Source organism: Erythrolamprus reginae, chromosome 4, assembly GCF_031021105.1.
Source record: "Erythrolamprus reginae isolate rEryReg1 chromosome 4, rEryReg1.hap1, whole genome shotgun sequence".
NCBI classification, from domain to species: Eukaryota; Metazoa; Chordata; class Lepidosauria; order Squamata; family Dipsadidae; genus Erythrolamprus; species Erythrolamprus reginae.
This window is the reverse complement of record NC_091953.1, coordinates 67,837,831-67,862,729: the sequence shown is the minus strand read 5'-3', so window position 1 is coordinate 67,862,729 and position 24,899 is coordinate 67,837,831. Positions and strand designations below refer to the sequence as shown.

General features: G+C 39.0%; 1 protein-coding gene across 4 annotated transcripts in view; it reads right to left on the bottom strand.

The window, feature by feature from the left end:
- CASK (calcium/calmodulin dependent serine protein kinase) overlaps positions 1-24,899 on the bottom strand; it is a 300,775-nt gene that overhangs the window by 48,378 nt on the left and 227,498 nt on the right. For all 4 annotated transcript variants that reach the window (XM_070750527.1, XM_070750530.1, XM_070750528.1 and 1 more), the window contains exons 16-17: positions 15,927-16,012; positions 13,476-13,544 (exon numbers count right to left, since the gene is read on the bottom strand). In XM_070750527.1, coding sequence (XP_070606628.1) covers positions 13,476-13,544; positions 15,927-16,012 — 155 coding nt within the window. The remainder of the gene's footprint in view (positions 1-13,475; positions 13,545-15,926; positions 16,013-24,899) is intronic.

Sequence of the window (24,899 nt, the reverse complement as noted above, 5' to 3'; positions counted from 1 at the left end):
GTAGCATAATTTCAAATAATTTGAGTAGTGTTTCATCTGTTTTACATTTTGTAATTATTTATTTATTTTATTTATATTTATTTACTAAATTTGTATGCCGCCCCTCTCCGTAGACTTACATATTACCTTTCGCTGAATCCTATTGGTTCAGTTTTATCTTAAAATTGCAATAACATATCAATGCTTTTAATTATTAAGGCTCAATTATTGTTAAAATTTTAAAAAATGGCACTGTATTTTTTGGAGTTTCAGACCTTTATGGAGAGGAAAATAGGGAAAAGAATCTGTTTACCAGATATTCATCTGGTTAGCATCTTTAATCTGGTCAGCTTCAGCACATTATTTTATCCCCTGGTTAGGGGTTTAAAAAAACCCTTATTCAGAGAGAGTAACAATGAAAAAGCTTGCAAGCCAGTAAGAGCTGGGAAAGAAACAAACATCCCATTGTGCTCTGCAGCTATTTGCAACCCTCATTTTTTTCTCCCCCCACTTTGCTGCCTGGGCTGAAGGAAACTTTGCTCTGTGCGCTGCAGCTCAGTTTGTCCTTCTTCGTGGCTTCTACGTTTTTCCCGGCACTGGTGAATAGAATCTGCTGGGGAAAAAACCTGGAAGTTGTGAAGAAGCTCAGCTCCGCATCAGCCGATTTTGGGCAGCGCGGAAGCTGAGCTGCCTGCTGGGCGATTCCTTCAAGCCACGTGATCACCCAGCATCAAAGGATGAAGAGCTGGTCTTTCTGGCTCCAATTTTTTTCTGACTGTAATACATGAGAATGGTGTGATTGTGCAGTAACGATTGTTTTTAATATTTATGGGTTTTAAATTTAGCTTTCTATTTAATATTGGATTTGTACTTTGTATATTGTATTATTCTTGTTGTGAGCCGCCCTGAATCTTCGGAGAGGGGCGGCATACAAATCTAATAAGTAAGTAAGTAAGTAAGTAAGTAAGTAAGTAAGTAAGTAAGTAAGTAAGTAAATAAACAAACAAACAAACAAACAAACAAATAATGTAATCTCCAGCCGGCGTTCAAGCCACTGACTGATATTTCTTTGAAAAATCATTGCTTTTTTTAGGACGCTGCGGGATGCGGGACAAATAGCTCAAAATAGGGACTGTCCTGCCAAAATCGGGACGTCTGGTCACCTTAAGTTAGGGCTGAAAAAAAAAAGCTACATTCAGAGTATAAGACGCACCCAAATTATCAGTCTCTTTTAGGGAGGAAAAAGGTGTGTCTTATACTCCGAAAAATACGGTAATTATTAATGACCCATGGAGTTGAGTTGTTAATATGGGTTATTCTGACTTTTTATTTCAGAGTTCTTCTAAATGATTAATATTGAACTTAATGGTAGACTTTAATTGTTAACAGAAATAACCGAACTCTTCAAGATAATTCTAATATTGATATTTACTCAGGCGTTTTAATCACTTCATATGGGCCAAAGTGTGAAATCAAGAAAACTTCACAATTTTAGATATTCCAAATTTATTGGCAATAAAGTAATCCACGGTATCAAAACCACCCCCTAACCCTTTCCCCCAAATTTAGGACTATGCAAGAGGGTAAATTTATCATGTGAATAAGGATTGAAATTACACTTCCATCCTGGTATCTTAAAATATATTTTGCAATCTTCAGTGCAAGAAAATGCAATGGAGTTATAGTTAAAAACAGAGCCAAACTATATCAAAAGAATCACACAGTAATAATGCTCATAATTATTTTTTTATTTGATCCTTAGGTTGGAGGAAAAAAATGAAATAAAAATATATCCAAAAATTAAACTGAACTTGGGAAAATAATGTTTGTCTCAGCATCATGTGATTTAGATTAAGAATCTAGGACAGTAATGGCGAACCTATGGCACAGATGGCACACGGAGCCATATCTGTTGGCACATGAGCTGTTGCCCTAGCTCAGCCCCAAAGTACCTGTGTTTTCTGACCAACTGAATTTTGGCTTGCAAATAAACTCTGAAAAGGCGGTTTTAGCTTCCAGAAAGCCTCTGGGGGGATAGGGGGGGCATTTCCCCGGGGTCCAGGGAAGCCTTTGGAGCCTGGGGAGGGCAAAATACAAGCCTATTGGGCCCACCAGAAGTTGGGAAACAAGCTGTTTCCGGTCTCCACAGGGCCTATGGGGGGGGGGGAGATGGGGGGAACTGTTTTTGCCCTCCCCAGGCATTGAATTTTGGATGTGGACACTCGCGCATGCATGATAGCACATGCCCATGCTCTTTAGGCACCTGAGGAAAAAAGGTTCACTATGACTGATCTGGGGGTTGTTTTTCTTATTAAAAAAACAAATTCAGTACCTTACCTGCTTGAAATAATACAAAGTTATTAAATAGGAATACATATATAACCTTTGTGAAATAATCATTTTTACAATATTTTTCCACAAAAGCTCAATGTATTTTTAATAGAATAGAATAGAATTCTTTATTGGCCAAGTGTAATTGGACACACAAGGAATTTTTCTTTGGTGCATATGCTCTCAGTGTACATAAAAGAAAAAGATATACTGTACAGTGATACCTCGTCTTACAAACGCCTCGTCATACAAACTTTTCGAGATAAAAACCCAGGGTTTAAGATTTTTTTGCCTCTTCTTACAAACTATTTTCACCTTACAAACCCACCGCCGCCGCTGGGATGTCCTGCTTCTGGACTTCCGTTGCCAGTGAAGCACCCATTTTTGCGCTGCTGGGATTCCCTTGAGGCTCCTCTCCATGGGAAACCCCACCTCCGGACTGCCGTGTTTTTGTGATGCTGCAGGGGAATCCCAACAGGAAGTCCGGAAGTGGGGTTTTGCAGCGAGGGGAGCCTCAGCGAAATCGCAGCATTGCAAAAACACAGAGGTCCGGAGGTGGGGTTTCGAGGACTTAGATGTTTTTGCGATGCTGAGGTGGGTTTCCCATGGAGGGGAGCCTCAGGGGAATCCCAGGAGCGCAAAAACGGGCGCTTCGGCTGGCAAAAGGGGTGAATTTTGGGCTTGCACGCATTAATTGCTTTTCCATTGATTTCTATGGGAAACATTGTTTCGTCTTACAAACTTTTCACCTTAAGAACCTCGTCCCGGAACCAATTAAGTTTGTAAGACAAGGTATCACTGTATTTGTCAAAAATCATGTCAATGATTTGTCAAGAATCATGGCAATTATCTAATTACATCATTTTTCAGTTTTGAAAAGATATACAGGTAATCCTGAAATTACGATCATAATGGAGCCCAAAATTTCTGTTGCTAAGTGAGACAGCTGTTAAATATGGTCCCATTTTATGACATTTCTTGCCACAGTTGTTAAGTGAATCACTTCAGTTGTTAAATTAGTAATATGGTTATCAAATGAATCTGGCTTCCCCACTGACTTTGCTTATCAAAAGATTACAAAGATGATCACATGATCTCAAGACATTGCAACCATTATAAATATTGCCAAGGGTCTGAATTTTGATTATATGATTATGGGGATGCTGCAGTGATCGTACATGTGAAAAATCACTTCACTCACTTTTTCAGGTTTATTGTAACTTTGAACAGTTACTAAGTAATTCTCAGACAGGGATTGGCAACCCGTGGCTTTGGAGCCACAAGTGGATTTTAGGGCCCTCTGCTGTGGCTCCCTTTCTGGCCCTGCACCTCACCTTTTCCCCCCTCACCTGGCTTGAGAAGGTAAGGGCAGGAACGGGGAAGCGGCTGAGACTGATTCTCCGGTGTTGGTTGAGGAATGATAACTACCCCCGGTAGAGGCTTCCTTTCAGGTGACCCTCTTCCTCCTCTCGTGACTCCCTGGGTGGTTGGTGGGGCCAGGAGGGTACACACGTGTGGGGAGACCCTCCTCAAGGGAGCGCCAAAGTATCGCAAAGTGCAGCAAAGATATGCATGAAGGGCAGGTGGCCGCTCACTTAAGGTCTTTGGATGCAGCTTCTCTCCTACCCTAAGGATCTGGACATCACTTTGTGGGGTCCATCCCGCCACAGCTCTTCAGCTGAATGGGGAGAGTATAAGCTCCAGACCGAAATGGCAAGAAGCGAAGACTGCCTTAACACAATTGTGGCACAAAAGCAGGTACAGAGCTGCTTAGCTCCAGTTATCCTCCCCCCTCTCTTTTGTTCTCCTCCCAAGCAGGGGGGAGCATGGCAAGGCAATGGCCAGATCCTTAGGGCAGAAGAGGAGCCACATCCAAAGACCTTCCTTAAGCAAACAGCCACCTGCTTTCTGCATGCGCCCTTGTGCTCGCTTGAGGGTCTCCCATGCGTGTGCACACTCCTGGTCCAGGGAATTACGAGAGGGGGAGGAGGGGAGAGGGGGAGTGAGAAAGAGAGATGGAGAGATACAGAGAGAGACCTTTTTCCCACAGAAAAGAAAACATAAAGAGCCACAAAACCTGGCTAGGAGGAAAAGAATTGAGGGAGAGAGAAAGAGTACAATGAAAGAGGGGGGGAGGAAGAAATGATAGAGGGAGAGAGATGGGGAGGAAAGGATGGAGATGGAGAGAGAGAGGGAAAAGAGAGAGAGATATCTGTTTCCCATAGAAAAGAAAACAGAGCCACAAAACCTGGCTAGGAGATGAGGGAGCGAGGTGAGGGAGAGAGAAAGAGAGCAATAAGAGAAGAAGGGAGGAAGAATGACGAGGGAGGGAGAGAGATGGAGAGAGGGAGGGAGGGAAAAGAGACAGAGAGATACCTGTTTCTCATAGTAAAAAAACACAGAGAGACAAAAACCTGGCTAGTCGTGGCTGTGCGTGTGTCATGTGACTCAGTGGAAGTGAATGATATTGAGTTGGCCATGCCCACCCAGGTTTTGTAGCTCCTGGTGTTTTGTTTTCTCTGGGAATCAGGTCCAAATTTGTGTGTTTAAGGTTGATGACCCCTGATCTAATACTACCTATATTATATTTACAAATGAAGAACATTTCCTTGGTATAACTATTCCCAAACATCTGAAAGAAATAAAAGCAATAATTAAATATCAATTTTTTAAAAAGTATTTTTTATTATAGATTAAAAAAAACAGAATAAGAATGATGCAAAATTGAGAGCCAGCTTAGGGCAGCAGTTAAGATGTTGGCTTAGAAACCAGAAGACTGTGAATTCAATTCCCACCTTAGGTATGAAAGCCAGCTGGGTGACTTTGGGTCAGTCGCTCTCTCTCAGCCTAAGACCCTTCAAAGGATTATTGTTGTGGGTAGAAATAGGAGATAATACTACATATATTTGCTACCTTGCATTATTTGAAAATAATAAACAGGATTAAAAAAGGAAAGTAAATGAAAGTGATAAATAAAAAAGAAAAAATATAGAAAAATAAAAGATATAAAGGAGCAGCTTTTGATTTACTTTAAAGCAATTGTAAATGTATTATTTTTTAATCCTCTCTTTCAATGTATGTCTCACTTCTTTCAAATTTTATTCCTTTTAATAATCAAACTTATAAATCACATTTTCTTTTCAGCAAAAAGCCAATAAAGGTTTTTACTCACTAACAAAGGTAGTTATTGTCTTTTCCCTAATAAAACAAGTCAATTTTGCTATGTCTGAAAATTCTACTATCTTCACCAACCATTCCTCCATTGTATATACTTCAAAGACTTTTTAACATCACAAATTTTCAAAGAAACATTAGGGGAGATGTATTGCCAGATCTACACTGGTTGCAAATTATCTGCTGAGGATTTGATTTTCTGCAAAATCTCACCTGCTATGAATTTGCCCATTACTTAGGTTGGCAGGAGAGGCTCTTTTAAAGAACCAGAAACTTGATTACTACATATAAATGAAAACTCCCTGCTTATGAAATATGCCATCCATTCTTATTGCAAGGTTCTATAACTTCAATACTATGAGAAAAAAATGCAAATGTTAATTCTGTTTTGAATTGTTTCATCTTGCTTTATTGTCAAATTAAGGTTAAGTGGGAAAAATACTTTTAATAACTACATGAAAAGTTTAAAAGAGTTAAGTATCGTCAAATATATTAAGTGGATTTCCATACTGGGCATTTTGTTAAATGTATTCTTTAGAATCATACAGGTATTCTTACACAAAATAATTAAATATGATATACAATAATGAGTTCATGTAGCAATTTAAAAATACTTTATAATTAAAAAGCCTAAAATGGTCATTAACTTTGGATAGTTTGTACTATCTGACCTAAAGCGTCTAGGTTTGAATCATCTTTCTTTCTTTCTATTACTTAAGTCGCAGTCCAGTGATTTGGATGTGGTTTCAGAAATATTTGTTTTTATCTATATACATCTGTATAAAACCAAATGATACACAAACCTTAAGCCAATACCATATAGTATAGTAGGCCTTGTTTAAAATTATTTTCACATTGTTAAATTAATTTCCTCTAACGTGGTAAAGCAAACATGTTCCTTTTAATGTAACTTTTCATTATTGACTTTTAAACAATTGTATTTGCTATTAGCTTTTTCATCTAAACCAGGGGTCGGGAACCTATGGCTCGCGAGCCAGATATGGCTCTTTTGATGGCCGTATCTGGCTCGCAGACAGGGCTCCTTGCACTGAGCTCCCGCTCGCAGCTGTCCCCTGGCTCCTGCTCGATGCCACGGTTTTCGGCGCTGTCCTGCTAGGCCCCAAAGACGGAAGGCAGGAAGAAGGAGAGCTCCATTCTTCTCGCCTTTTTCCCGCCTTCCGTCTTTGGGGCACAGCAGGACAGCGCCGAAAACCGCGGCATCGAGCAGAAGCCGGGGGACAGCTGCGAGCGGGAGCCCCAGGAGGGAAGTACCGGCAGCGCCCCGCCCAGCTGAAGCTTCACTGGCGTCGGCGGCAAATGTCCTTTGTGGCCGGGTGGGAGGGGGGGGGGGGCTGCAGCGGCCGCAGGCAGTCGCAGGGAGATGGCGTCGGCGAGAGGGAGCTCCAGCTGGGCTGGGGGTTCGGGGGGGCCATGAACGCCGCCCGGAGCCAATGGCTTCTTTTGGGCTTACTTGAATTCCTGCTGCTGGTAAGCGCGCACGGGTGGCCGGGTGGGAAGGGCGAGGCGCGAGGGGGAGGCAAGTGGAGAAGCGGAGAGAGAGAGAAGTGGACCAAAAGAAAGAAAAGGGAAAGAGAGGGAGGGAAAGAGAAATGGAGAGGAAGGGAGGGGAGGGAGGGAGAGAAGGAAGGAAGAGAAAGGAGGGTAGAAAGAGAGGGAGAGAGAGAGGAGAGAGAAAGGAAGAGGAGAGATAGAAAGGAAGAGAGAGAAAGAAAGAGGGATAGAAAGAGAGAGAGAGTGAGAGATGCTCAGTGAGCCTTTCTTTGAAGTTGCCTTTCTTTCTTTCTTTCTTTCTTTCTTTCTCTCTTGCTCTCTTGCTCTTTCATTCTTTTTTCTTTCTCTTGCTTTCTTTCTTTCTCTTGCTTTCTCTCCTTCCTTCCCTCCTTCCATTTCTTTCATTCCCCCTCTCTATTTTTATTTCTCTTTCATTCTTTCTTTCTCTCTTTCTTGCTTTCTTTCTTGCTCTTTTTCTTTTTCTCTTTTACCTTCCCTTCCTCTATTTCTTCTTTTCTTTCTCCTTCCTACCTTCTTCCCTCCCTCCCTTCCTTCAGTCCTTCCTCTCTTACTCTCCCCTTTCATAAGTTTCCTTCCTTCCTCTGTTCCTGTCCCTTCCCCCTTTCTTTCTTTCTTTCTTTCTTTCCTTCCTTCCTTCCTTCCTTCCCTCCCTCCATTTCTTGCTTTCCTTCTCCTTCCTCCCTTGTTTCCTCCCTCATTCCCTTCTTTCACTCCTTCTTCTCTTACTCTCCCCTTTCACACCTTTCCTTGCTTTCTTTGCACCCTTCCTCTGTTCCTGTCCCTTCCCTCTTTCCTTCCTTCCTTCCCACCCTCCGTCCATTCATTCACCCATTCCTCTCTTGATCGCCCCTTTTACCATTCCTTCCTTCCTTCCTTCCGATGTGGGCCTGGGCCAGCAGAGTAGTTTGCTTTTGCACCCCGTCTCGAGCTCCCTTGGTGCCAACCCGGCCCTCCCCACTTCAGAGAGAAGGGGGAGAAAGAGAGAGAGAGAAAGAGAAAGAGAGAGATAAAAAGAGAAAGATAGAGGGAGGGAGAGAAAGAGATAGAAAGAGACAAAGAGAGGGGGAGAGAAAGAGAGAAAGAAAGAGAGAAAGGGAGATACGTACGGCTCTCGCGGAATTATATTTCAAAATATGTGGCGTTTACGGCTCTCTTAGCCAAAAAGGTTCCTGACCCCTGATCTAAACCAACTGGCAACTTTATATATTTATAACTGAAATATACTGACAATCTAGTTTCTCTTCTGTACATTTTGGAAAATAATAGTACATAATTGCATGAAATTGTTTTCTCCTTCTAAGTAATAGAAAAATGTCTATGGAGATTCTCAATAATCCAGTCATAGTTGTGTTTCTTCAAGAGGCAACTAGATGTTACTGTTTTTGTTTGAAGACGTTTACCAGGAGTGAAATCTGACTGGTTTGGGAGAACTGGTAAAAGACATTTGGTCTGGGTCGCCAAACTGGTAGCGACCGCTGGCTGGCTCTGTTCCCAAACTGGTTCCCTGTCTAATCTCTGCTCACTTACCTCACCCAGTCTATGCTCTGCAGCTGGCCTGCCTGAAGCTCTGTGCCCCTGATCTGTCTGCCAGCTAAGTCTGCTAGTTTTGTAGCTGCCACTGCTCCCTTCCTCTACCTCCTTTCCCTGTGGCGATGCTTGCCTGCCTTCCACATGGCCAGAGATGGCTAACCTTTTTCTCGTCGAGTGCTCAAAGTATGCACACATGGTAGCACATGTGTGTGCCAGCACCCATAGTAGAATGCGTGTGCGACATCACCTCACACTCCCTCTGTGCATGCTTGCAGGATCCCCCCACCCAGTTTTGGGCTTAGCAGTCTTCCTGCAGCCTCCTGTGACCATAAATGGGTGTGGGGGTGCTACCTTCCCCACTCCTATCACCACTGCACATGAGACCCCACCCCTGCATGTACATCCTACCCTCCGTGCATGTGCAGTAGATAATCCAAAAATCAACTGGCCAGCAGGAGGCACACACACATGTGTGGTGGAGCTGAACTGGGCAACAGCTCACGTGTCCACCAGCAAAGGACTGCCATCTTTGGCGCTACTGGTATGCCCTCTGAGGCTGTCATGGGTGCGCATGCATGTAGCGGGCACGTGCCCGTCAGTGCAAGATTTGGTTTCTGCGCATGCATAGCAAGCAAAATCTTGTGTGAAGACGTGCGTATGATCCAGATTTCATCGATTTTTGTTGATTTTTTTGCTGAAATCTCACGAGAATCTTCACACAAGATTTTGCTTGTTGCGCATGTCAGAAGCCAAATCTTGCATGGGGGAATGTGCGTGCGCGTCAGGGGCACGCCGCTGTACACGCATCCCCCAAATCGCTACCAGAATGTAGCACCTTACTGATAGCATCACTGATAACAGGCCATCAGTGGTGCCCACAAAGCGGGCTCTGCATGCCATGCTTGGCCATCACGGCTCTAGGGGGTGGCGTTCATCTCCATTTCTTACTCAAGGGAGCCAGCATTGTCTGAATACATTTCCATGATCATTTGGCCAGCATGACGATGTGTTGAGGCACAATGAACACTATTACCTAATTAAAACCCTGTTGAATAATTGTTTGTGACTATTTATGTTTAATATAAATCCTTTTAAGCACATATCAAGATACTCATCTTCATATCTTCAATTGCAAAATTAATTTTAAAATGCCATGATAAGCTTTCTTATAAGATTAATCTATCCCTATCCATTAAAATGACTTTTTAATGGATAGGCATATTTGTGTAAGCATATTTGCATTTACAGCCATATTGCAGTGTAACATTAATGTACTTCTGACAAGCCAACTTTGTTTCAAAATTATAGAATTCCAGTTTTTTAAAAAGAAAAGTATATAAATGTGTATATCTGTGCATTACAAATCTAAAGTGTATTTTATCAGAATCTATACAGAGGAACAGTTGATATATTTGAGCATGCAATATTTTAAAGTATGGTGTCACTTACATAATATTTCTCCCAGTGTGTTTGCTAAGTGGGAAAAACATCTTTTCTTAAAATGAATTTAAGCATAACAAATCTAACAAAGCATATTTTATACATCTATAGTTTCTTAACAATAAATCACTGAAAAATAAACCACTGAAAACTTTTACAGTGGTACCTCGAGATACGAGTTTAATTCGTTCTGGACCTGGGCTCTTAAGTCGAGCAGCTCTTATCTCGAACGACTTTTCCCCATAGGAATTAATGTAAATAATTTTAATTGGTTCCAGCCCTCAAAAAACTCACAAAGTTAGTCTAAATTATGCAGAAAGACATGTTTTTAATGAAGAAATGTACATGTACATATAAATGAATAATGAAGTTTCTTTCACTTAACTTGTAAACTTTCTTAAACTTTTAAATTTACATATGTTCAACTTCTCTGCCACCCAATCCTGTAGGACAGAGGTCCCCAACCCTTTTTGCACCAGGGACCGGCTTTAAGCGATCAAGAGAGGAATGGGTGAATGAATGGACGGAGGGTGGGAAGGAAGGAAGGAAAGAGGGAAGGGACAGGAACAGAGGAAGGAAGCAAGGAAACTTATGAAAGGGGAGAGTAAGAGAGGAATGAGTGAAGGGAGGGAGGGAGGGAAGAAGGTGGGAAGGAGAAAGAAAAGAAGAAATAGAGGAAGGGAAGGTAAAAGAGAGAAAGAAAAAGCAAGAAAGAAAGAAAGAAAGAAAGGGGGAAGGGACAGGAACAGAGGAAGAAAGCAAGGAAACTTATGAAAGGGGAGAGTAAGAGAGGAATGAGTGAAGGGAGGGAGGGAGGGAAGAAGGTGGGAAGGAGAAAGAAAAGAAGAAATAGAGGAAGGGAAGGTAAAAGAGAGAAAGAAAAAGAGCAAGAAAGAAAGCTGCAAGCACCCCCCCGAGCCCCCCAGGCCGGCTGCAACCTTTTAAAACACGCGCGCCGCTTCGCAGCTGTCTCCTGAAGCCGAACGTGGAAGTTAGCGTTTGGCTTCAGGAGACAGCTCCTTGGCGCTTGTATCTCGAATTTGGGCTTGTAAGTAGAACAAAAATATCTCTCCCCTCCCAGCTCTTATCTCGAGTTGCTCTTAAGTAGAGCAGCTCTTATGTCGGGGTTCCACTGTATATTGGTAATGAGGTAACAGAAATCTTTGGTTTTATTGCCCTTTTGGAAAAGGCATTTCAAATGGTTTATAGTGAAGCATTACTATTTAGATGTTATGAAATTATAGAGCTTTAAAACATTATTTGAATATATTTAAAATATAATTGCATTTCAATTTGTTTACATTTGCTCCAGAGGAATGTCTTCAGTTTATTATGGCAGTTTTTAAAGTTGTACATAAGTAGAATATGAGCTGCTTGTAATATTTCATAGTATGAAGTTTTCCTTAAAACTAATCTCTTACTACTTAATTTTGTAATGCTCTATTTCTATAATACAAAATTTTGATCGATCAAATAGGATTAATTTATTAAAATAGGATAAGTTAAGATGTAGGTAGTCCTCAACTTATGACTAGGTGTTTATTGACCATTCAAAATTATGACCTGTTTTCAAAATTATGATGGCTGCACTCCCACCCTTCCACTAGCCCATGACTGCATTTTGGATGACTGGCAATTTACCGTAATGACTTACAACTGAAAATTTGGGTTCAATTCTTAAATCAAAGATTATGTGTGCAGTGAATTCCTACTTCCTACAATAAAATAAACAGCTGCACATTCATTGAATATACATCAATATGGAATACCCCAAAATTGTAAATATTTTCAAAAGTTTAAAAATGACAAAAAATAGCACCAATAGCTCAGGTCAACTTCCCTAATCTACCTTCAGATGTTTTGGTTACATTTTTCATAAACTTCTGGTTACAAATAATGCCAGTTATAGTTCTAACATATTAAATTGTTGGACACACAATTAAGGAATGTTATTGATGGATTAGATGCATTTTTAACTAATTTATGTTTTGATAAAATATTATTAGGCAAAACTGGCAGGAGACAAGTAACTACAACTGTATCAGCTAGACCAATTTTTACTCCATTTCTCATAACTATCTTTTCTACCTTCTTGCTTTTCCTATTAGGTTCTTCCTGCAACCAAACAAAATTTTGCCAAGTACATTCCTCTAATTCAATTTTTCCAAAACTGAGTCCTTCCAGATGTCCTGTGCATATTTCCATCAGTCCCATAGAGCAGCAGTTCACAACCTTTCTGGCTTTGCTGATCAGTTGAGGGAGGGGGAAGAGAGTATGGTTTCATGCATGCAGTATGCAAGTGTGCACAGTTACATCTGTGCAAGCAGTGGGCATGCATGCTGTTTGGGCAAATGTAGCTCTGTGTGTGTACTTGCCCACTGCTTATACAAACTGAGTGGTTTGCTTGCTACTTCCACAGCTCTGTTTTACAGCTCCTGAGGGTTGGGGACCCCTCCCTTATACCATATAAATTTGGTTAGTAAAATGAGATGATGGGAGCTGTACTCCAATATTTTAGGAGGGGGTAAGCTACACAGAGGAAATATTTATAGAGCTAAGATTTGCTTTAGTCTGCAGACACAATACACTTTACATTTATATGGCATTTTACTGTCATTATACATGCAAAAAGGTATGTTTTTCCAAGCCTCTTGGTAGCAGACACTGGAACTTGTATTGGATAGAGCTTGAGTCTTTTTTCTAATATTACTGTTTGTATATGTGTACCTGTGTATGTATGTATGTATGTATGTATGTATGTATGTATGTATGTATGTATATATATATATATACACACACACACACACACACACACACACATACATACATATATATATGAACACACATACACATGAACACTGTGTACCATAAGTCGGGGTCCATAAATTAATCCCAGTACATTTTATTAATTAATTCTTTTTCCCAGAAAATTATTGTTGTACTTAGCAGTATTCAAAGCTCATCAAATGAGCAAGGAAGTGTTCAGAAGAAAATGGCAATCAATTGGAACATTTAATGTAATTTATATAATAATACTATTTTGTTTTGTTTTATTGTTCCTCAGTGTTAGTTCCGGCTCTTTAATCAATCGGAGCTTATTTTTAATGTTAAAAATCCTGTCATATCATTGCAGCTTTTCAGCAAATCATTTTATGAAGCAATCAGAATTCATTGTCCAGATTTTTAAAAAGGTATTTCAATTATCTTGCGCAGATGTGTTATCATTCAACCTTGTTTTAATTATTCCATGACCTAATTATCATTATTAGCTTTGCTTTATTTTAGACATTTATGTAATATTTAATGAATTGATGTAATGAATATGAAATAGCAACAATACAGTAGGTGGATAGAACTACTCCTTTGTTCCGTTATCTTTGTTGTAAAATTGGTGTGTGTGGCAGAAACAATTTCCCAGAAAGCAATAACATTCAGCCATGAGCAGGCAGTTAATTTTAAGATTGAGGAGAAAGCAAGTAATTCATTACCTCACAGGAAGAAGATTGAGTGCGATAACTTGGCACAATCTTGAAGGTGATGCTGCCTCTCATTTCTCTCTAGAGAAAGTAAAAATATTTGTTGTTTTGCAAAACTCAAAACAAATAAATAAAGCACCCCAAACTATCTAATATTTTAACAAGATTATAAAGCCAATGGATTTATTTCTGAAATTTAGTCAGACATCAACAGGGACTCAAATACAGTAAAAAAAAAAAAGGTTTGAAAAGTGTATGAAACCAAGCTTAAGTACTTTATAATGTTAGTATTTTAGAATAGAATAGAATTTTATTGGCCAAGTGTGATTGGACACACAAGGAATTTGTCTTGGTGCATATGCTCTCAGCGTACATAAAAGAAAAAGATACACTTGTCATATTTGAGAGTAGCAAGCTGCTTTGTTGTCACTTTCCCCTCTAATTTGTAGATACTTCAGCAACAAAAATATTAAGCCTTTTTTAAAATGTAGTTGTTAATTACATGACTTATTCCACATACTATACATAAGCCATTGGTTAAGTACAAGCTTGCTAATAAAATAGCAAAAACAAATTACCTTTTTTAAACAGAAACAAACTACTTTTTATTTTTTAATATTCACATAGCAATTCAACAAAACCTGCTGAAAGCAATCCATTATTCTTTTTGTGAAAAAAAAAATTAAATCAATCTGGATTCCAAGAAAGGGATTATTTTATGGACAAATGCATGCATATAGGGAAAAGATAACAATTAAATCAGACAAAAATGAAAGCTATTTAACAGAATGTTTTGAACACACTTTTCTTCTTGCCCTAAGACTACATAGACTAATGTATGTAAAATATAAACCCAACAAATATAATCCAGATTCTACAATTGTTGAAATGGTAATTTAATTAAATAGTCAAGTGTTATTACTAAATATCTGTCAAACTTTACTCCTTAGTTAATGAACACTGATTGTACTGAAAGTCAATTATTATTTTTATTTCTGTTTTCAAAATATTATTTGGAGTTCATGCCAATTTAAAACAAACCAGGAAGACCTGATTCCTGGTTTATTAAAAAATATATATACAAAGGAAAAGGAGAAAAGAAACCTCAATTTTCCAGAATATTTCTTTCCATAGGCTTAAATTTAGTTTAATTTGGATTAATATTCTGTTGGTATTGCTTTTGTGACTTTCTGGCTGCTGATGGAATGAGAATGCGCTATACATTAACTCCTTTGGGGGAAAATCTGGGCATATTGTTCACAGCCAAAGACAGTAACGGTCTCAAAGGAAATATTAAGACTGTTTTTTATCAAATCCCAGGTTAATGTTCATCCTACTGATGAGAACATGGGCATGCCCTTGAAGAATATCCAGAAGCTTCAGCTGGTATACAATGCCAGAATGCGGGCAGTTATGTGCATTTCAGCAGTATTTTATATCTCTGCCCTGTGAGCTATATTGATTGTCATTTTACGTCTGAATCTAATTTAAGGTGCTAGTTTTAACATTTAAAACCTTTCATGGACTGGGACTGGGCTATTTAAGGGACAGCCTCTCCTCAGTTATTTTTGCCTACCTATTAAATCAGGAAGAGAAGTCATGCTGTGGGTACCAAAAGCTACAGATCTGGTGGGTTTCAAGAGAAAAGATTTCTTTGCCACAATGTTCACTTTATAGAACATTCCTCCCGCCCCACCCCATTTTTTAAAAAAATTAGCTTTACTCATTCAACATTATGGAAGGCTCTCAAGATCAGGCTATGTCATCAAGCCTGGAATTTCCAGGGAATCGGAAATATGCTCAGATGGCTCCTTTGATGAGACACCATGTTTATCTTCTCTTTGCCTAGAGGCTTTATATATTTACTTTTATGTTATTTATTTCTTAGTGTAGGTTTTTACATTTTAAAATACATACAATTTTTATATTTGTGATTTTTATCCAATTGTATGATTTTGGTTAGAATAGTAGTAATACAAATTAGATAAATAAATCAGCCAAAATGGGACCATGGGACAAAACCTTGGTGACAGATTACTGTTAGTGAGTCATACATCTGCAGTATACTGGTTTATCTTTTAATATAAATACTACAAATATCAGGTTAATGTTGCTGATATTTTTCAGAGGAATAAAATGGAGTCTCTTAAAAAAGCTATATCATAGGAATTCTTAATTTTTAACTTGAGCATAAGTATGATACAAACCATCTTCATACATGGTTCATCTTGTTCTATTTGAAGATTAAATAAAACAGAAAAAAGAGGACCAAAGCTATGGAGTGTCTTACTCTTTGAGAAAGGTTTACAGAAAAACAAGCAATCTGAAAAAAACAAGATCCAAACATTATTAATCAATGGTAGCTGTATTTTGAATTGCTGTGTTTCAGAGGTTAAGTAGCCTTTCAACTCATACATTTTACTAAAAGTAAAATGAATCAGACAAAACCTTTTACATACTTACAAGCATTTTCTGAAGTTGTTCCACTGTTTGATTTGCCACACTAATTCCATTTATTTCCCGAATTTCATCCCCTACATGAAGTGTACCTACAGAAACAGTAACACAAAATGGTACAATTATAAACTCTTCTATTATTATCACACATGTCATTTTATATGCATAATTAACATTGTATACAACTAGAATTTCCTCAAACTATGTGAATAAAAATTTTGCAAACTAAATAATTACTAGAAGTCTAGCTACATAATCATGAACATGTTCTGTTACATTCAATAGGAATGCTCCCACTTAATTTTGAACAAAATTGTAGCTCTAAAACAGGGGTATCAAATTCGATTTCATTGCGGACCATATCAGCATTGTGGTTGTCCTTAGGGGCCCTGTTCGGGGTGGTCATGGCCAACTGGGTGTGGTTCGGGTGTGTGTACGGCTAGTTCAACATTGCTTGTATGGGCCTTGGGCAGTGAAGAGCTACCAAAGTTTTTATAGAGATGAGGCAATGCAAGGGATGGTGTAGGGATGCTGCTTGGAGAAGTGAGGTGGCTGGTATGGTAACTGTTGGCTATTGTGCGCACACCGCACTACGTGCATAGGGCTGATGTTTTCCAGAACCACCTGCAGTTTGCCAGCTTCTTAGCTGCACACTCACATGGCTCCTGAGACTGCTTCACTGGGCTGGCCATCCCAGAAGCACATGCGGCAGCAGCATCAGGTGGGAGGGAGCATGTGATGTGGATCTCTGGATGTGCTGACTCCGTCCCAATGGTTTTGCTTGTGGCTGTTTGCCACTGATCATCTTCTTGGCTCCTTCGTGACTCTTGCCCTTGGTCTATGCATGGAGCATGTTCCCCTTGCACATCCAATGCACCTTGGCCCCACTGTGGGTTGTTGCTGTCACCACTTGGCAAACCTGCCACCTCCACTCAGCAAAACTAGGAGATGAAGAGGCCAACTAGAAAGTCTAAGTAGAGGTGGTAGAGCACACCTAGGGCCAGCAGGCAAAAGTCAGTCACTGTGAGTGGGGAAAGTCAGATTCCCATTGGTGCAATGGCTGTCCTGGTCCAGCAGAGACAGGGGGGGAGACAAGTGATCCTCACTGGGCCTGGGTGGCCAGGGCGCCTATATGGATTCAGCTTTCTGCCTGGCAGTGGTCAACTCTTACCTGCTGGGCCTGGGCTAGGTCTACCACTTCTACTTGGGCTTTCTAGTTGGCAACTTTGCCTCCTTCGGGCTAGGCGGGCTTGGTGCTCTGGGCAGCGATGACAGCATCCCAATGGACCTGCGTAAGCTGCTGACGGTCTTGGTGGTGGCTGCATTGCCAAGGTGTGTGAGATGTGCAAAAGGAACATGCTCCATGCACAGGACAAAGGCAAGACCCACAGGAGGGCAAAGGAGATGACCCACAGCGATCTGCTCATTAAATGCAAGCAAAAACAGATGGGATGGGCAGGTTGGTGATGCTGGCAGCAGCTGCCCCACCCCAATCTCACCTTGTCTTGGCCTACGGCAGCAGCAACAACCAGAGGCAGAGGCACAGGTGAGAGGCATAGCCGCCAGCCCATTCCAGCCATATGGGATGGATGTAGGGGTGGGCAGCAAGCAGGACGGGGTAGAACGCAGTTCCAGCGGTGGAAATAAAGCTGCATGACCATCAAGCCACACAGTGTGGCAGTAAAAATTTTGGCTGCCTATTACTGGATGGAGGAGGTGTGTCCAGTTGTCTGCATCATGTTCCTTTCCCCCACTCTGCTTCTGATGCTGTTGCTTGCTTCTTGGAGAACCAACCCGGTGGTCCTAGTGGGCTGGGGAGCCAATGCTGTTGGACACTTCCCCCTGTGCACGTACAAACGGATGCATGGCACTAGGAGAAATGAGTGGAGAGCCACATAGAGGCAACAATGGGGAAGGATCAAAATGGGAAGCCTCTGTCTGGAGTCTCTGTCAAATTTAAAAAAAAATATGGCAGAGCAGCAGCTTACCTTTTTTGTCCACTTTCCTCCATTCCTGATGCTGAGAGGGTAGTTCTGTTTCTGCAGCGTGGCTTTCTCAAAAGGGGGTGGGACGGTCCCAATAAAAGGTTGGCGAGTAAGGTGCTGATCTGCAACCTGATGGCGGCTATTTGGGCTGGACCATAGCCAGCATGAAATCCATGGCACCAACTCAGCCCTGCGGTCTGCATAGGAAGTAGCAAGTGTGCAAGAGCTGGCATTCTGGGTGAAAGGGAAGCACTCCGAATGCATTTCCCAGGGATGCCAGGCCTCATACACTCACCACCTCCTATGCGATAACTCAGGGAGCAGGGCTGTGATGCTACCATGGATTTAATGCTGTCTGCTGCCTGGTCCAGATTTCTGCCATATGGTTGCAGAATAGTGCCTAGTTGGCCTGTGCCAGGCCAAGGTGCCACGGACCAGTCCTTCATTTGTTTCCAGGAGGGCCCTGCAGACCAGATCTAACCACCTTGTTTGCCAGATCTGGCCCATTGGGTCTTGAATTTGACACCCCTGCTCTAAAAGAAACTGACTGTTTTAATATGGAAAGGCAAGTATAGCCAATAGAGATGAGAATAGAAATAACTTATTTATTTATAAGTTTATTATCTTTTAAAGACAAATACTATTTTCCAAAATGGTTCATTCACTTCTATAATATTACAAAGACAGTTTTCAGCTGTTGTATGTATTTTTGTGTGTATGTGTGTGTGATACTATCTTAATACTATCAGAAAAAAGTGATAACATTTAAGAGGTTTTATTTCTTGTAAACCTTTGACCAACATTTTGGTTAGTAACAATTGATATTACGTAGGTATTAGGAAAAGACAAATAACTTATCTAGGCAATAAGTTGCAAAGAATTGATGAATTGTGAATAAGTTATACTGAGAATAAAGCAAGAAAGAATAGAATCCACAAGATATTAAGCAATGAAGGGACAGGAAGAAAGATAGATGGTTTCTTTCCAAAGAAATATTAACTCAGGAATATCTACTCATAGTATGAGAATGTTTTAAGATTTTGTTAGGAGACATTTATTTCCTCTTTTTAAGAGTAAAAGCTGAAAACATACAGTATGGTTAGAAAGAAAGTAAAGCACTGAAAATATAATTAGAAAAGTAAGAAAATATACTGTATGAAATCAAATTGTGACAATTGGAAAACATGAATATTTCTGAAATAAAGAACCTTTTTCAAGTAGCCCCAACAAATTTAAACAAATCATTCTTCGATTCATAACACAAAGAAATAAGGAAACTTATCTGAGCCAAGAAGAAGGCAAGAATAAAATTGAAAAATCTTCAGGACCATAGAATAAGAGGTGGCCTTGGACTCCCTAATTTTCATACATACTATCAGGCTACAATCCTAACAATGATAAGAGACTGGGTCATTCTTAAAAACACAAGACTCCTAACTATAGAGGGCTTCGATCTTCTTGCTGGGTGGCATGCATTTTTAACAATGGATTACCATAAAATACCTAAATACTTTAAAAATCACTGTCTCCAAAAAACTTTAATAACAATTTGGTACTCGATTAAGAACTACTACATCTCAATACCTAAATGGCTATCCCCAAACGAATTAATTACTTTTCCTAATCTTTTCTCCCATACTAAAATATTAAGATATCACCAATTATTAGACAAAAGTGATCTTCTCATAGCAAAACAACAATTACAAGATAGAGGGATATAGATTGGCTTTATACTTACAAATTAAATCAAAATACAACGAACATAAAAAACAATTTGGATTCCAAAATGATGATGTAATAGATACAATTACATTGTAATTGTACCAAAAATGATTTCCAAATTATATAATTATTTATTAACGCAGGATAACTGTGAAGAGCAAGTTAAAGGATGCATGATAGCCTGGGCCCAAAACTTTGGCCACACGATTAATTTAACCCAATGGGAGAAAACTTGGACAATAAATTACAAGATGACTACAGCAATGTCCTACAAAGAAAATCAATTAAAAATGTTTTACCGATGGCATTTGCCTCCAGCAAGACTATCTAAAATGTTCCCCAATTTTCCCCCTAATTGCTGGAAATGCAAAATAAAACCTGAAACATACTACCATGCATAGTGGACCTGCATATATGCGAAAAAAATATTGGACAAGCATTAAAAACTTAATAGACCAAGTCATGTCAATCAATTTACTATTTAAACCTGAAATATATCTTCTCGGTATATTCAGGCAAAACCTTATGCGATCACAAAAATATCTTATCTTACAAATTTTGACCGCAGCAAGAATTTCATTTGCCCTCTTCTGGAAACAAGAAAAAACCCAATCACTACTGGTAGTCATTACTAAAATTATGGAGTGCGCGGAGATGTCCAAAATAGCAATGGAAATCCAAAACAAAAAAGACTCAGAATACTATAAAATATGGGATAATTGGTACAAATGGGTTTTAGCAAAAAAATATCAAACTTTTATATCATGAAAGTAATAAGCCTATCTCATCTTTGAACGTTCAAAATTGAAACAAAACTAATCTTTAAAACAATTCCAAAACCAACTAAATTGAAATTCAATTCGAAAAAGATTTTATATCATATCTCTCTTTATTCGTCTTTAAATCAATAGATTATACACCATATAACATATCAATACAAATACTTACTAATTTTTATAACAATTCTTACATCCTTTCTCTTTACACACAAGAATACATTTACTGTATTATACATACACACACACCCCTTATTATTTTTCTACATAATGTCGTATCACCTAAAAACATCTGTGCCATGCGCAGATTCACCCACCTCAATATTTTCTAAACTCTAAACTTCCTTAATTATATCATTTACTTAAATAAACTTCAAATCTTTTTAACTATTCTGCTCTCACTTTCCTCTTTCCTAAATTTTTACTAACTAACTAACTAACTAACTAACTAACTAACTAACTAACTAACTAACTAACTAACATATATATATATATATATATATATATATATATATATATATATATATATATATGTAGATTGTTCTGAGTTCGGGTTTTGCCCTGTGTAATGTTTTGCATGTCTATGCGACGTTTCGGCGAAATCACATTCACCATCATCAGGCTGGAGTTCCAATCTTTGTGTTTTTGCAAATGAATATTAGCAACTGACATTTCTTCTTAGCATGTAGTGTGGGGGTGGAGATTTGCTTTGAATGTAGCAAATAGATTGGGTGACTATGCTTCAGTGATCTGATTGGTTGGTGTAATCATGGTTATTAGAAGGAATGGCATGAAGATTATGAAGTGTTTTCTTTAAGGCTGATTTCCAAATATAAAATTCTAAAATCATAATAATTAAAGGATTGACATATTGATTATAATGTAGTGTTTATTTTGTTTAAGGCTGGTTTCCAAATCTCTGGCAGGCGCGAGGTATCATCCCTTTTATTTAAACAAAAGGATCTCTTTTCAATTTCGATAGCTTCTAGAGAGATTCTTCTATATAAATTCTCTGTTTTGTGGAGTAATTTAGTTTTTTCAAAGTCAATTTCGTGCCCTGTTCTTTTAATGTGCTGGACAAGGGAGGAGGTCTTCTCCTGTTTCTTGACTGCATTCATATGTTCTGCCATGCGCTGGCTCACTCTTCGGTTAGTTTGTCCAATGTATGTGGCTGCACATGTTTTGCAAGGGATTTCATAGATTCCTTGGTATTCTAATTGGATTTTATCTTTGGGGCTCCTTAGGATATTAGATATTTTTTGGTTAGTGCAAAATGAGGTTTTGATGTTATGTTTTTGTAGAATTTTACTAATTTTATCCGTGGTGCCTTTGATGTAAGGAAGGATGGTGGTGCCATTGTCCTGTTCTTGTTCTTGTTTTTTGGGGGGTGTCTCTTTATTGATTAGGTTTGTTATTGTTTTCTCTTTGAATCCATTTCGATGTCGTGTCCCTGTTCACACAAATACCTATTACAGAAGCCTTGACAGCTATCCAAGACAAACACAAACCCCCCAAATATATCCTAGACCTTACCAACCACTGCCTGACCAATACATACTTCATCTATAATGAACAAAGATATAAACAAATAGAGGGAGCCCCCATGGGATCACCTCTATCACCTGTCATAGCCAACCTCTATATGGAATATTTCGAAAATAATGCTTTAGAGCAAGCCAAATACAAACCCAAACTTTGGCTGAGATATGTTGATGATACCTTTGTAATTTGGCCACATGGTAAAGAAAAACTAGACAATTTCCTCACTCATCTCAACAGCCTACACCCCAAAATACAGTTTACTATGGAAACAGAAATCAATGATCAACTTCCCTTTCTAGATGTACTGGTCTATAAAAAACCCAATGGCAGCCTAGGACATACTATCTACCAAAAGAAAACCCACACCAACCGTTATCTAAATGCACACTCACACCACCACCCCGCACAAATCACCTCAGTGGCCAAAACTCTCATCACCAGAACCAAACGCTTAGCTGACCATGAGCACTTAAAAACTGAATTGAACAAACTCAAAGATGTACTAATTTCTAATGGATTCAAAGAGAAAACAATAACAAACCTAATCAATAAAGAGACACCCCCCAAAAAACAAGAACAAGAACAGGACAATGGCACCACCATCCTTCCTTACATCAAAGGCACCACGGATAAAATTAGTAAAATTCTACAAAAACATAACATCAAAACCTCATTTTGCACTAACCAAAAAATATCTAATATCCTAAGGAGCCCCAAAGATAAAATCCAATTAGAATACCAAGGAATCTATGAAATCCCTTGCAAAACATGTGCAGCCACATACATTGGACAAACTAACCGAAGAGTGAGCCAGCGCATGGCAGAACATATGAATGCAGTCAAGAAACAGGAGAAGACCTCCTCCCTTGTCCAGCACATTAAAAGAACAGGGCACGAAATTGACTTTGAAAAAACTAAATTACTCCACAAAACAGAGAATTTATATAGAAGAATCTCTCTAGAAGCTATCGAAATTGAAAAGAGATCCTTTTGTTTAAATAAAAGGGATGATACCTCGCGCCTGCCAGAGATTTGGAAACCAGCCTTAAACAAAATAAACACTACATTATAATCAATATGTCAATCCTTTAATTATTATGATTTTAGAATTTTATATTTGGAAATCAGCCTTAAAGAAAACACTTCATAATCTTCATGCCATTCCTTCTAATAACCATGATTACACCAACCAATCAGATCACTGAAGCATAGTCACCCAATCTATTTGCTACATTCAAAGCAAATCTCCACCCCCACACTACATGCTAAGAAGAAATGTCAGTTGCTAATATTCATTTGCAAAAACACAAAGATTGGAACTCCAGCCTGATGATGGTGAATGTGATTTCGCCGAAACGTCGCATAGACATGCAAAACATTACACAGGGCAAAACCCGAACTCAGAACAATCTACATACATATACCCGTGAAAATTTACGAAAACAAATATATATATATATATATATATATATATATATATATATATATATATATATATGTAGATTGTTCTGAGTTCGGGTTTTGCCCTGTGTAATATTTTGCATGTTTATGCGACGTTTCGGCGAAATCACATTCACCATCATCAGGCTAAAGTTCCAATCTTTGTGTTGTTGTAAAATGGAATGTTAGCAACTGTCATTTCTTCCTAGTATATAGTGTGGGGGTGGAGATTTGTTTTGAATGTAGCAAATAGATTCCTACGCAACTGCAGGGACAAAAAAATAATTCCCAAATACTTCCAACTAAAATTCCACCCAAAAACCCCAACCATTGAGAGGATCCTAAAAAGAACTGAATTAGCCCTAATCAGAAATGAACTCCACAAAAAAAGATTCATACTTGATGAAATTAACAAAAGTGTACTCTCTCTTCACCTTAAAATCAGCAACCAAATACACCCTATACTCTGGGATAAATTCAAACAAATATCAATCTGGAGAGCAGAAACAGAAACCCAATACAAGACAGACACACATAATAAGAAACTCCAAATACTAGAGGTACAGCAGAAACCCAGCCCTCCACAACAACTTATGACCAAAACAGTACATAACATATCAGACAGGATACTCACCACTACAGAAACCAATATTCTTTCAAAAGGATTTAATTTTGCAATAACTCCAAAACGCATACCAACTGAAAACATCATATGTGGAATTGAAACAACTTTAAATAAAATCAACCCAGATACTGCTAACAAAATCAGACTTAAAGTCACTAATATTCTCTGCTCTAGTAAACCTCCTAAAAGCAACATACAACAGGAAGAAAGAGATGCACTTATCAATCTGAAGAAAAACCAGGAAATAATAATCCTCCCAGCCGATAAAGGAAACTCCACAATAGTGATGAACACAGCAGATTACAAAGAAAAAATGACAACTCTACTACAAAACCCGGCCTACAAACTCCTAAGCACAGATCCTACCACCTACCTAGAAAAAACCACCAAATCCAAAATCAAGGCCTCTCCCATCAGCGAAGAAATCCAGCAAAAAATCATCCCCAGAGAAAAATCTTCCATATGTCCAAAACTCTATGGCCTTCCAAAAATACACAAGGAAGGAATACCTCTCAGGCCAATAGTCAGTTCTATAGGCTCCCCTCTACAAAACCTTGCCAAATTTTTAGCCAAATACCTTCAACCATATACAGAAACTATTACCTCATATGTTCAAAATTCATTCCACTTTATACAAATAATTAAAAAACAAAACCTACAACCCGATGACCTACTTGTAAGTTTTGATGTCGTGTCCCTGTTCACACAAATACCTATTAAAGAAGCCTTGACAGCTATCCAGGACAAACACAAACCCCCCAAATATATCCTAGACCTTACCAACCACTGCCTGACCAATACATACTTCATCTATAATGAACAAAGATATAAACAGATAGAGGGAGCCCCCATGGGATCACCTCTCTCACCTGTCATCGCCAACCTCTAT